The sequence below is a fragment of the Tripterygium wilfordii genome, chromosome 17 (assembly GCF_013401445.1).
Source record: "Tripterygium wilfordii isolate XIE 37 chromosome 17, ASM1340144v1, whole genome shotgun sequence".
Classification (NCBI taxonomy): Eukaryota; Viridiplantae; Streptophyta; class Magnoliopsida; order Celastrales; family Celastraceae; genus Tripterygium; species Tripterygium wilfordii.
The window spans coordinates 9767447-9781685 of record NC_052248.1 but is presented as its reverse complement, the minus strand read 5'-3'; the positions used below and the strand labels follow the sequence as shown (position 1 = coordinate 9781685).

At 39.1% G+C, this 14239-nt stretch overlaps 1 protein-coding gene across 3 annotated transcripts; it reads left to right on the top strand.

Annotated features, from left to right (window-relative positions):
- The first annotated feature begins 3243 nt into the window (after positions 1-3243).
- LOC119982298 (protein EI24 homolog) lies at positions 3244-13990 on the top strand. 3 transcript variants are annotated; one of them, XM_038825600.1, is made up of 12 exons: positions 3244-3480; positions 3730-3795; positions 4524-4674; positions 5622-5674; positions 6029-6163; positions 6284-6347; positions 6542-6606; positions 6709-6791; positions 13068-13144; positions 13272-13387; positions 13620-13692; positions 13786-13990. In XM_038825600.1, the coding sequence occupies exons 1-11, from the start codon at positions 3350-3352 to the stop codon at positions 13684-13686; spliced, it is 1008 nt and encodes a 335-aa protein (XP_038681528.1). In that variant the 5' UTR covers positions 3244-3349; the 3' UTR covers positions 13687-13692; positions 13786-13990. The 3 variants fall into 3 exon arrangements, 2 of the variants coding, with proteins under 2 accessions (XP_038681528.1, XP_038681527.1); XM_038825599.1 differs by having other exon boundaries at positions 3245-3480; positions 6542-6627; XR_005464338.1 differs by lacking the exon at positions 13786-13990 and having other exon boundaries at positions 6542-6627; positions 13259-13387.
- The last annotated feature ends 249 nt before the right edge of the window (positions 13991-14239 follow it).

The following is a 14239-nucleotide window of genomic DNA, read 5'->3' as shown; positions in this document are numbered from 1 at the left end:
ATTGGAGACCCTACTTACTGCACAAGGAATTTATCTTATTCACTGACCATGACTCGTTGAAATATGTTACTACTAAAAAAACCTTGAGTCCAAAGCAAGCATGATGGGTGGATTTCCTTCAACAATTTTCATTTGTTTTGAAGCATAAATCAGGTCTCGAAAATAAAGTTGCAGACGCCTTGAGTAGGCGTGTCCATCTATTAGCTACTTTTGCTATTGCTTCCATTGGGTTTGAGACAATTCGTGACCAATATGCGTCTGATCCGGATTTTTCTTCTATCTGGTCATCTCTTTCTAATGGGCATCCCAGGATACCGTGTCTTCTGTTTTTCTTTTGCAGGATGGCTATTTGTTTCTGCACAACCGTCTCTGTTTGCCACAGGGCTCATTGCGTGAGTTTGCAATTACCGAACTACACGCTGGTGGACTAGCTGGTCACTTGGGTCGTGACAAAACACTTGTGCTGGTCAAGGACAGATTCTTTTGGTCTCAACTTCGTCGTGACGTCTCTCGTCTCATACAAAGATGCCGAGTCTGTCACTTGCAAAAGGGGACTAAGGCCAACAGTGGATTATACACTCCCTTACCTATTCCGCAACAGCCATGGGATGATATCTTCATGGATTTTATTCTAGGACTCCCTCGAAAGGTGCGGCGCCATGACTCTATATTGGTGGTCGTTGATCGTTTCTCCAAAATGGCACATTTCTTGCCATGTGCAAAGACGTATGATGCTTCGCATGTTGCCGCCCTCTTTTTCAAAGAAGTGGTCCGCTTCACGGATTGCCTAAATCCATTACTACTGATCGGGATGTGAAGTTCATGTCTTATTTTTGGAAGACCGTTTGGCTGAAATTGGGCACCAAACTCCAATACTCTAGTGCTTTCCATCCTCAAACGGATGGCCAAACGGAGGTCACGAATCGTAGTGTTGGTAACCTACTACGTTGCTTGGTCGTAGACCATGTTTCCTCTTGGGATTTAATTCTTGCACAAGCTGAATTTGTGTTTAATAACTCAGTTAACCGCTCTACTGGGAGCTCTCCATTTGAAATTGTTGCAGGTCTTAAGCCCCGCACCCCTGTGGATTTGCTGGCCTTACCTACCTTCCAACCACCTAGTGGTGAGGCCCTTGAGTTTGCTGCTCATATCCATCAAATCCATGCTGAAGTCAAGCGTCGTCTCTCCATCAGTAATAAGGCCTATAGTAATGCTGCCAACGCTCATCGTCGACTGGTGGAGTTTCAACCAGGAGACTTGGTTTTTGTGCACATCCATCCAGCTCGATTTCCTCCTAGTGCGATCCACAAGCTGCATTCTCGCAGAGCTGGTCCTTTTTTGGTGCTCAAACGATTGGGTCCAAATGCCTATCTTATTGACTTGCCTTCGGAGTTCCGCTTTAGCCCCATTTCAATGTCGCGGACCTTACTGCTTGCCATGAGGACCCCCCCGCAAACTTGCCTCTTTCTCTTGGCAGTGGCCGCAACCGATTACCTACTGCTATTCTCCCTCTACCCGATTCTCCAGCTAGCTCTGATGCAACACCTTATTCCATCTTGAAGCGTGAATTTGTTAGTACTCATCGTGGCGGGTATTGGCGTTACTTGGTGTTACTTCATAACCGCCCTATTTCCGATGGTGTGTGGCTCACAGACCAGCACCTGCGCCATTTTTATCCTGAGTTACTTCAACAATTTCTTCAGTCGTACTCGACAGAGTCGAGTTCTTTGCCGGGAGAGGTAGCTGATGCAGCTACAAGTGACGTGGCTCATACTCAACCAAGTAGTGCCGTGGACAATACTCAACCAAACTAACATGTTTAAAGCCTGGTTTTCTAGCTGAAGACTTTTGTCCTTTTGTACGCTCTGTAGTCTAGTCTTTTCTGCCTTTAGGTTTATAGCCGTTGGCTTCATCTCTCTTGTATTTAGGTTCTCTTGTTGGTTCTGGAGAGGCAGATTATTTTGGAAAAGACAAAGCTCTGTTTACTATTGTAGTTCTTCGTTCTTGGTGGGTTGTATTGAAGTTTATTTAGTAAAGAATTCCTCAGTGGTTTTAATCCTTCACTTGATCAAGTGGAGCTAGTTGTTGGTATTTCTTGCGTCTGTTCCTTTCTAGTGCGTGCAGCAGTCCAGTTCTCACGGGGACTGCACCACCATTGTTTGCCAGCTCATTGATCACGTGCCATTATGCGATCGATGAGCCTATAAATACCTAAGGTCCCGGCCACATTAAAGGATCAAATTGTTTGGAGGTATTATGTTATCTTTCTCTAAATTCTCCTACTTTTCTCACTACAAATTCCATCATCATCAACTAAATTGATGGTTGGAGCTTCCCCAACCATCACCATACCGATGTAAGCTTCACGAACTGCTCTCAATGTGATCTTTACAAGGTTGTCGAAGGCCTCATTCGTTATATCTTGATTGGAGATCTTCGGGTCTACAATCATAACATAGAGCTCCATTTTTCGTACAGTTATAGTCTCTCCCTCTCTTTCTCTCTTGTGGTGGTGTGATAGCGGTAGTCTTGTTAATTAAAGACATAAATATGACCACATGTACCATGATTTGCGTCATCCACCTCATCGTCTTTGGCCAAATGTCATGCATCATTGTTGGATTGCCATAGAATCTTGGGAAGGTGAGCGCCTCTCACAAAAATAAGAATATAATCGTCTAATTAACTTAAAATTGTGAAACAAAGGGTGAGACCTTAAGGATATTTTAAATTATTTGTCTAGGTTAAAATAAATTAGAGTGGACCTATTGGAATAAAAATTTATTTTGGAGAGTCTATTGTTAATTAATCCTATTCAAAAAGACACATTTTAGGCTAAGAAATGTCATGGAATGTCAAATTCGAAAATTTCATCGAATGTCAAATTCGGGATACCCCTCGATCCAAAGGGCTAAGGGTGATTAACAAAAAATATATTCTTTTTTTAAAATATAAAGAAGAATAATTCATCCTTATAAAAATCAAGGCCATGCAATATCCCAAAATGTGACCCCCAAATCTACGTGACATTAAAATAATGATTAATTTAAAACACATATGTAAGATTCACTCAATATTCAATACTCCATATTAATTGGGATCTTTTGGAATCACTTTCGCATGGGTGTGAAACATTTTTCAAAAATTTATATGCTAATGAGTTTCTTTGCCACGTGGAGTCCTATATCCAGGTAATCCAACTTCTATTATGACAGTAACTTGTAGTCGAGTATACTAGCCTACGTCGCATCACCGCTCGCTCTTGTCCCTTATTAGCTTTATGCCTGCTTCGATGCGGCTCTTTTTATCAAAGACTGCTCAATAAGCAACAACCCTCCCTCTCTCCCCCATGGAAGCTACGACTTCTGCAATGCCTGTAACCGATATTCTACGAACAAAATCGATGCAAGCGTCGCTATTGTGGCTCGAGGGTTTTAGAGAAGCGTGTTGCCTTCACAGAGTTTTCATTCTCTGCCGTAGGTTAGCCGTCTCTCTGCAAAATCAAATTGATCGATAACTTCCTTCGGTCACTTTCTGTTTGGTTGACTGGAAAACGCTTGGGAATGCAAGAATTTGGTTTTTGTTCCATTATTTAGTTATATCTTGTCCTTCCGTGTTTGAATTAAGCCTGTAGTTTGAAATTCTGTTTTCCTTTTGGTTTCGGACAAGCCAAGTTTTTTTCTTTCTGAAATTATGTCTGGGGTTTCTGTTTTCCCTTCTCTCTGGCAGGTCAAGAAATCTGTCAATCCGAACAGGACAGTGTTTTCTGTTGAACGGCTTCATCTTCTTAGGAAGGTAATTCTCTCTCGCTTTTTTTAATACAGCGCTGTAATCCCAAATTGGTGGTGCTAGAATGCATGGTAACTTGTTTTCCAATGATTGAAGGATTTTTGTGGAGGAAAACTTCAGTAGCCCTTCAATTATCATGCAGTTAGTTTGGTTGTGGTTCTGTTAGATTGCATCTTGTCTATAGAGTTGGGTTGTGTTAGTCAGTAAATCCACTTTGCTTTGATTTGAAGATGGTGAATGTTTTCCATAATGGGAGAATGAGAAGGAGACATACAAAACAATCAATACGGAGTGTAGCTTTAGAATGGATGAGTTGGAAAAAGAAGCAGCTGAAATCCACGTGGTAGGCTCCAATTAGTTTTTGACTAAGGATGTATGACAAAAAATTCTTGGCATTAAAACTTCGATGATTAGGATTGGGCTAGAGGAGGGATTATGAATGAAATTAGAAGTTATAAGTACTTTATTTTTTTCTAGGACAAGTTGCATTTTTCTATATTAGTTCTCAACTGATCAGTCCTGTCATTTCATCAAGAATGTATTTACTGCATTGCTTTCTGATGGCTTTGTTGCCTATTGAAATTCGTCTTTGCAGAATAATGATTTAGTATTTTGTTGATTTTCTTCTAATGTGGAATAAGTGATTGTTGTGAATGGAGAAAAGGATAAGGATAATTGCGTTTGTACTTTCTTACATTCTCATGATTCTCATTTCACTCTTTTTTATTGTGCAGTATCTTTGTCATGAAGTCCATTGTCCTCCCAACATTATGGTGGATATTACCGGAAAAGTGCCCAGTAAATGACGACCAACAAATATGCTTATTTGGAAACATATTAAAAGTTTATTACTTCTTGCGACTTGGACTTGTACAACTCTTTTACGTAAGTATGATGTGTTCTTGTGTTTCCTGTGCTGTTTTTACTTCATTAACATAGTTTCAGTTTGGAGCAATTGTTGTAGTTTGCATAGGTATATATTTTGCATAAGATGGTGTTCCATGCTCCTTTGAGGTTTGTTCTAATGTCTTCGGACAACATGATAACCCTTATCACCTTTTCCAAAAACTTGTTGCATGCAACATTGATTTGGCTTGAAATTTTATACCAAAATTATGTGATTCCAGTAGTAGTTAATTAATTAACCTTGAAGCTTCTATCTAATTGTCATCCCTTTCCCTTAATGATACTGTCTTACTGGTTATGGAAGTATCTCACACCATTGTATGAGATGACTCCTGGATTTTGGATGTGGGGTTATTGAGTTATTAATGCTGTTATAAGTCGCAAATGATAAAAAGTATTTGTAGCTAACAAGTATGTAAGAGGAGTTTATTATTAGCATGTGTGCTTGGGTTGTCTATGGATGGTTAGGTATGATTGGAGCAAAGCTCTGAGGTTATAATTTAAGCTTTTAGTGTAGACTGTGGTAAGTTAGGTAGATTCTAGATAATTGTTTTCTCTCTATCTTCTTATTGATACAAAATTGAAAACAGAAAGCACTCGACATCCTCCGGCTATTGGGGGTTTGCCACTCGTGATTTTTTGTTTTTAGTTGACAGATGGTGAGGTTCTTGAATCTCTTTCTGGATTCCTCACTCTTGGGGGAGGGGAATAGCATTGAAGATCTGTTACCATTGTTATCTTATGAAGATGGGATCAATGCATATGATTTGTGTTTTTGAAACTGTAACCTGGGAGGCTGAAATGGTTTTCTTCATAACTTAGTCCCCCTCCCCCCGAAACTACCGCCACCAAAATCAGGGTAGATAACAAAATGTATTTTCTGTAATTATTTGAAGTCTCATCATGTTGTCCAATGTTACTCGCAGGTATGTTGGTTCTACCCCTTGTATGTGCTAAGCTTCATTCTGAGCACTATGTGGTATTGTTCTCTCATTCTATTTCCTATTATTGTTGTTTAGTTTCTTTAATTTCTCCTCTTTGGCTTACTTATGTGAGCTACTATAAGTTGAACCTTTGTATCCTGAGTTTCAAATGCATATTGATGTGGTACCTTGTTGGTGAATATAAACTATGCACTCTAAAATTATTTTGGCATCATGGTTCAATTCCTTAATTAGTTGCATAATCAATAAAATAATAATACAGAATGTGAGGTAACTGATTTTTTTTCCAGTTTCCCTGATTTTTATTTGAGTTTCATTTGATGTTTGGCCTTCAATTCAGTTCCTCCACTGGTGTCTGCAGTTCTAAAAGAAAATATATCTTGATCCAGGTATAATGACATTGCTAAATATGGTTTTGCCGCAATGGATGGATCTGGCCTTGCTGCAGCGAAACCGTCAAGCCAAGACAATATGTTTGCCTCACCACATACGGCTAAGAAGGAAAGGCTATTTAACCTTGGAAGGTATAACCAGAGCTTAATCAGTATTTTGAATTTTCTGATTGCAAGAATTATTTTACTTTCAATAAATGCTCATGTATCAGATAGGTGCATAAAATGTGTGTGAGAATGATCTTTTTGCAGTGTCATGATTGGATTTGGAGAACAGGTGTATTCCATACTTCTTCTGACGACCTTCTTCCTGGAGGTGAATTATGGAACTTTATATTATCTATAAAGTTTGCCTTTTACTATCTAAACTTTATATACTATTTATCTTGGAACGCATTCTTTGGCCATTATTGCTGTTCATTTGAGTATTTTACAATATATGTCTCTGGTTTGTTAGACATTATTATATTTTTGTGGGCGCCCTTGATAGCATTTGTTAACCATATGCAGGTCTATGCTATTGGGTTTATGCCCTATATTGGAAAATCACTCCGTTTCTTACTTCTTTCCTGGATGTATGCCTACTATTGTTTTGAGTAGGTGGTTGATTTCTATTCCTTTTCTTGTCGCATTCACCTTCAGCTAGATAATTGCTAATTTGCATTTTAACATCCTAGGTACAAATGGAATTTATCTGAAGTGGCATTGGACAAAAGGCTGGACTTCTTTGAATCTAATTGGGCCTTTTTTGCTGGTTTCGGTAATGTACTTTTTCACACAGTTCATAACCTTTTTCATGTTCATAATCTTTGTTGTGCAAATTCACAAGTGTATGAATTGCTTAAGGAATGGAATGATGAGTGAGTGTCGAACCCACGAGGATTGATTAAAATTGCTAAGTACCGATTTTGACTAATCCTAAATACTATTTGAAACAATCAAATAACTGAGATTCAAATAAACAAAATAACAAGAAAATAATAAGTAAAAAACTAAACTAAAGAACCCTAGGGCATCTAATTTCACCATCACCAATCCTACCCAATTCCTTTGCCATGTTAATCCCAATTATATGCATTTCCCAAACCTTTTCAATACTCCATTCCTCGTTATATCGAAAGTACTTTTACTAGGAATTCTTGTTATTCCTAACACTTAATGAATCAAAAGGATGAAATTGATAAAAAAGGGAGAAGAAGATGAACACAGAGAAGAGAGAGAGCTTTTCGTATTTTCTTATCTACTTTTCTTCTGTTACACCAACCCTTGATAAGTCAACACATACCCAGACAAAGACTAAATTACCCTTACAATATTTAACATCCCCCCTCAAGCTGGAGCATACATATTGAACATGCTCAGCTTGGTACAGAACTTATGAAACATAGAAGGAAACAAAGGTTTTGTGAAGAAATCTCCTAACTGAGAAGTGGAGGAGACATAAGGTGTACATATATCTCCTCTCAACAACAGATCTCGGATGAAGTGACAATCCACTTCAATATGTTTGGTACGTTCATGAAAAACGGGATTATTAGCAATATAAATGGCTGCTTGATTATCACAATACATGGGCATTGGGCGAGACACCTTACACCAAAGTCAGAGAGGATGAAAAACACCCATAACATTTCAGAAGCGGTGTGGGCCATGGCACGATACTCTGCCTCTGCACTAGAACGAGCAACAACTTGTTGCTTCTTAGAACGCCAAGTAACCAGATTATCACCAATAAAAGTACAATATCCAGAAGTAGAACGACGATCAGAACGAGAGCCAGCCCAATCTGCATCACTATACCCAGACACATAAAGAGAGGATATACGATAAAATAAACCACGCCCGACAATGCCTTTCAAGTAGCGGATGATACGCCAAACTGCTGCAAAATGTGGGGACCGAGGGGCCTGCATAAATCTGCTAACAACACTGACTGCATAGGCAATATCAGGACGAGTAACTGTAAGATACATTAACTTACCAACCAGGCGACGATATCGACCTACATCTCGGAAAACAGCACCAGTATCGGGATCAAGCCTGGTTGTAGCATCTATAGGTGTGTCTGCTGGACGAGAACCCAATAATCCTGTCTCAGTAAGAAGATCCATAACATACTTCCGCTGCGACAAGAAAAGACCACTAGAGGATCGAGCCACCTCTATGCCAAGAAAGTAACGAATGTTTCCCAGGTCTTTAGTACAAAACTGGCTACTCAAATAGCTTTTTAACTCACTAATGCCTTTCATATCACCACCAGATATAATAATATCATCAACATAAACAATAAGAATAACACTACCAGATGGTTTATGCCGAACAAAAACAGAATGATCAAACACCGACCTCTTATAGCCATAATCCACTAGAGCCTTGCTAAATCGATCAAACCAGGCACGAGGAGATTGTTTCAAACCATACAAGGATTTTCGCAGGCGACAAACAAGACTTCCACTCCCAGGAACAACATAACCTGGAGGTTGGTCCATGTACACTTCTTCTTGGAGATCACCATGAAGAAAAGCATTTTTAATGTCAAGTTGATATAAAGGCCAAGATCGAGTAACAGCAACCGCAAAGAGGATACGGACTGAATTCAAACGGGCTACTGGCGAAAATGTTTCCATATAATCAATTCCATATGTTTGAGTATACCCCTTTGCAACCAATCTAGCATTGAGGCGTTCAACAGAACCATCCGGTAAATATTTCACAGTATACACCCATCGACATCCTACCGTGTGCTTCCCCGAAGGAAGAGTGGTCAACTCCCAGGTCTGGTTTTTATAAAGGGCACTCATTTCTTCATCCATTGCTTTCTTCCATCCCGGAGAAGAGACAGCTTCCTTATAGGTTCCTGGAATAGAAATAGTAGACAAGGCACGAACAAAGGAGTGGAAACAAGGAGATACACGATGATATGAGACAAAGTTAGAAATAGGATGTCTAGTACAAGCACGCTTACCGCGACGGAGAGCAATAGGCAAGTCATCTGTAGAAATGGGAACTTGAGTAGCACTGGGTAGGACTTCAGGAGCAAGAGATGACTCGGTTGGGCCATACGAAATGATTTTCCTATTTGGAGTCCGAGAATACACTTGTAATGGAGGTTCAGACGAAGATTCTTTGGAAGGAGAAGAAGCAGATATGGAATCCCCTGCACTTAGAGGAGAAGGAGAATCAGAAGATTCCCCCTCACTAAGTGGACCATCCGAGAGAGGAAGAACAGGGGCAGAAGAAGTGGACTCAGGAGGAGCATGTAAGGCATCCAAAACTAGGGTAGAACCTGCATTAGAATAAAAAGGAACTGTTTCGAAGAATGTAACATCAGCACAGACAAAGTAACGACGAGAGGAAGGACAATAACACCGATATCCCTTTTGAGTACGAGGGTAGCCAAGGAAAATACATTTCCGTGCTCGAGGAGAGAATTTGTCCAATCCTGCATCTAAAATATGAACAAAGGCAACACAACCAAAAACTCGAGGTGAGACAGAAAAAGGAGGTCGAGAAGGATATAAAATAGAGAAAGGAGTTTTATTCCCTAATAATACAGCAGGCATACGATTAACAAGATAGCAAGCAGTGAGAACCGCATCGCCCCAAAAATGTTTTGGAACATGCATATGAAACATTATAGTACGTGCTACATCTAACAAATGTCGATGCTTGCGTTCGGCAACCCCATTTTGTTGGGAAGTGTGAGCACAGGTAGTTTGATGAAGTATACCTTTGTCAATACAAAATTTAGAGACAGAAGTTTGGATATACTCAAGTGCATTATCAGAACGAATGACTTTGATACGCTTCTCAAACTGAGTAAACACTTCATTATAAAAACGAAAAAGAACAAATGGTAATTCAGATCGATGTTTCATTAAAAATAACCAAGTCATACGAGAATGATCATCAACAAAAACCACAAAATATAAATGACCAGAAATACTAGAAACACGAGCAGGTCCCCAGATATCAGTATGAACTAAAGCAAAAGATTCAGACTCACGAGGAGCATTACGACTAGGAAATGAACTACGATGGTGTTTTCCTAGTTGACAAGCTTCACAATCAAGAGTTGAAATGGAACTAAGAGAAGGAACCACAAGCTTCAACTTTGACAGTGATGGATGTCCCAAACGAAAATGCCACTGGAGAGGAGTGAGAGATGCAGCCAATGCTGGAAAGGAATGAGCAGGAGTAGAATGTGGAGGATTCAAATAGTACAAACCATCACGCTCATGCCCCAAACCAATCGTCTTCTTGCTCTGAAGATCCTGAAAGACACGAATTTGGAGTAAAATTAATGGAGCAATTCAGAGCACGAGTTAATTGACTAACTGACAAAAGATTAAAAGGAAAGTTTTTAAGATAAAGACTATGTGGAAGAGAACCTAAGGAATATGGATTCAGAATTCCTTTACCAGAAACAGGTCGTGAAGAACCATCCGCCAGAATGACATGATGATCGATAGAATTTAGGTGAGTAAAGAGTGAGGAATTACCAGACATATGTGTGCTTGCACCAGAATCAATAATCCAAGATGGGGTTTGAACAGAACATGCAATGTTACCTGTTTTGGCAAGCGTGACAGTGGAGGTGGTTGGGCTGGAAGCACGCAATGTCTGAATAATTTGACTGAGTTGACCAAGTTGAGCAGCAATATCAGGAGTGCTGGACATTTGAGGTGTAGACACATCAGGTCCAAGTGAAGGAACAGAGGAAGATGGTGCTATTACATGATTCACATGATCTGGTTTGCCATATTTAACCCAACAATAAGGCTCGGTGTGATTTGTCCCTCCACAATGTGTACATTGTTTGTCACCACGGCCCTGAGAACGACCACCCCCGCGACCTTTACCACTACCACGACCACGATTACCACGACCACGAAAGGCACCACCACGGGTGTTTTGAGTAGAGAGTAAAATTGAAGCATCGGAAGTAGAGTGGGTAGAAGGCTGGGTAGAGGAAGTTTGCCCCAAAGATGAACGCAGCAACCGAGAGTATGCATTTGCAGCAGTAGGTAAACTCTCACTAGCCAAAATCTGATCTTTAAACCCCTTGAAATCAGAATCTAAGCTTGCAAGAAGGGAAGCAAGCATAAATTCCTCCCAGTAGCTTTTTGTTCAGAAATATCAGGGGTAAAAGGACGATGTTGCAACAGCTGATCCCACAAGCTCTTTAGTTTACTATAATGTTCAGGGAGAGGTATACCATTTTGCTTAGTAAAGAAAATTTGTTCATACAATTCATACACCCGAGAAACATTTGAGTGTTGAGAATGAGCACTAGCAAGAGTATCCCAAATCTGTTTTGAAGTGTTAGCAAATTCCACAGTGGAAATAATATGAGATTCCATACTATGCCACAACCATCCCATAATGAGGGAATCTTCACTTTCCCAATCAGCAAGACTAAGATCTCCTTTTTCAGGAGGTTCATCAGTAATATACTTCAATTTTTTTTTACCTCGAAGGTGAATCTTGACAGCATGAGCCCATGACATATAGTTGTACCCATTGAGCTTCTTGGAAGTAATAGAACGAGGAAGATCATCATCCCGGGAGACACTCACCTTCGCCAGAGATTTACTATCAGAATCGGCAGTAGACATGCTGCAGGAATCTTTAACCGCAGGTTACAAAGATACAAAACAGCAAGCAAAACCCAGATTAAGGGAAAAAAACAGCAAGCCAAAAACCCAGAAGAGTTCAAGAGCTGGAGTTCATCACAATCAGCAAGCAAAACCCAGAAAAGTTCAAGAGCTGGAGTTCATCACAATCTGCAAACCCAGATTAAGAAAAATCGAGATCTGCCAGGTGATAAGACGAAGATTTGGTGCACCCATGCGTGTTTCAGACTCCATTCATCGTTGCAGAACACTCGTCGGCAATTTCAGGGGTCTCGCATGGGTCACCAGTACAGGAAACAGTAGCTAGAGTGAGGGATGTGTAGAGAAAGCTGAAACTGTCTTGGTAGCTGGGTAATTAACCAGCTCCGATACCAACTTAATGAATCAAAAGGATGAAATTGATAAAAAAGGGAGAAGAAGATGAACACAGAGAAGAGAGAGAGCTTTTCGTATTTTCTTATCTACTTTTCTTCTGTTACACCAACCCTTGATAAGTCAACACATACCCAGACAAAGACTAAATTACCCTTACAATATTTAACACTAACATTTGAACTCAACTAGCAAAACTCCATTATGTTCTATGGACAATCCTGTAGCAACCATATAGGTCATACCTCTATATTCTTATGGTTCATGCAACCTATGACATCTATTGTCGGAAGCATAAATCTAAACATCTCCTTCCGGTCTCAGTTCAGAACATCAAATCATTCAAATATTGATTAAGTATTTGAAAGCATTAAACACACAAATAGATACTCTAACATACTCTAACATAGAATAATAATTACGGATTAACAAAAAAACCAAATTCATTGAATAATCATGGGTAGGCTACATTGAGTTGAATTTCTGCAATGGGATAGCAATATACGAATTAGATTTGTCAAACTAAGCAATGATTGTAGCTAGTATCATTGCATTATCTGAAAATTTAAATGCTTATGCATATCTCGTAACTTTTTAATATTCCAAACTTCTCCCTGCTGTAGAAAGGTATTAATCTGTTTAATACAAGAGACTTCTGTTGTTGTTACCCCAATTGAAGTCAATATGAAATAATTCGAGAATGAAGTACGTACTACCATCCTGAGAGGATATCTAGAATAAAAAAACATTGCTCAATTCTAGTACCTATTATCTTGCTGCATTTCCAAATGGTCTTCTAGAGCTCTAGATAGAGTTATTTGAAGCGTAATATTGTTTCTAGAGAGTTTTTATGTTGCTGCAAAAGTCATTCCATAGAAAAATGATGTCACTGGTATCTCAATGTTTAGAGGTATAATAACATGTGAAGACTTGGCCTTTCAAATGATTTCATAATTCTCGGGGTTGAGTTTTTATTTGAAGTTTGTTGCCGAAATGCCTACTAATATTTATCGTTATTGTTTTTTCAGGGAGCCCCTATGCTATGCCAACATTATTTTTTTCACCTCTTGTTAGTTCTGGGATGATGGGTATCCTTTTCCCACTGGTATGTCCTGAGCCTCAGCCCACTGCAACTTATAATGTGTAATTTACTTATATTTCTCCTAATTCCCGAACTTGGTGCATCTTTCTGCATTTACTCGTTTCATGATGGTAACAGACGTGCCTTGCAGTTTGTTCTGACTGCAACTAGCTCAGGTGCTGAAAATTTTATTTCTTCTAAGAGAAGGGGACCGGGAGGTGCAAGATTGGGAAGACTTCCTATATTTTATGCGGCAGATACTTTGTCGTAAGTGAATCAAGTTAATTTGATATCTCCTTGCAAATGTTAAATAAACTGAATGTGCTCATATTATTATAGTATTATGAATCAAATTCATTTTCCATGTTAACGCACTCTAGTTAATTGGAAGTTAAAAGTTTAAGGACACAGTTTCCTGGGTTTTTGTTGTCACCCTCGCTCACTCTTTTCTTCTCGGAGAAAGCTCATTTCACGCAATTTCTTGGGTGCTGTTCTGTAGGAAGCGTATCTTGTATCTGCTACCATTGGAATCTCGGGAACAATTGCCTGACGATAAGACACTTTGAGAACACGTAAGTTATTTTTCACTTTACTTGGTACTCGTGTATGCTGAAACTCTATGATAATTTCTATATTAGTGTTAATTTATGTTAACATCTTAACAGATTGCAACACGCACCAGATGCTCAGTTGATTTCTGCTCAAACCTTCGACCAATATTTGGTGCAGTTATTGAGGTAAAAGCAAAACAACAGCTGAACGGAATTATATTATGTATCAGTCTCTGGATACTGTATATTATATCTTCCATATGTATATTTATTTAACCTTAAACCAAAAGAAAAAAAAAAATCCTTTTAACTTTTTAAGTTGGCATTTGGAAAAAAAAATTCAGAAAAAGTATCTTATATGATTAATTATTCACGAGAGAACGTTTGATCCTGTGCTAGAATTGCAGTGGTGCAATCTAGAGGTAACAGGTTCAAATATTATATGGATATAAATTGAGAACAACTATGGGATCTTGGAGTGTGAAAAGTTTGTTTAGGTAGATGAGCAATGGTTCTTTCTCTCTTAATTTATTATGTCAGGTGAGATTAAGATAGGCTGGTAAAGTTG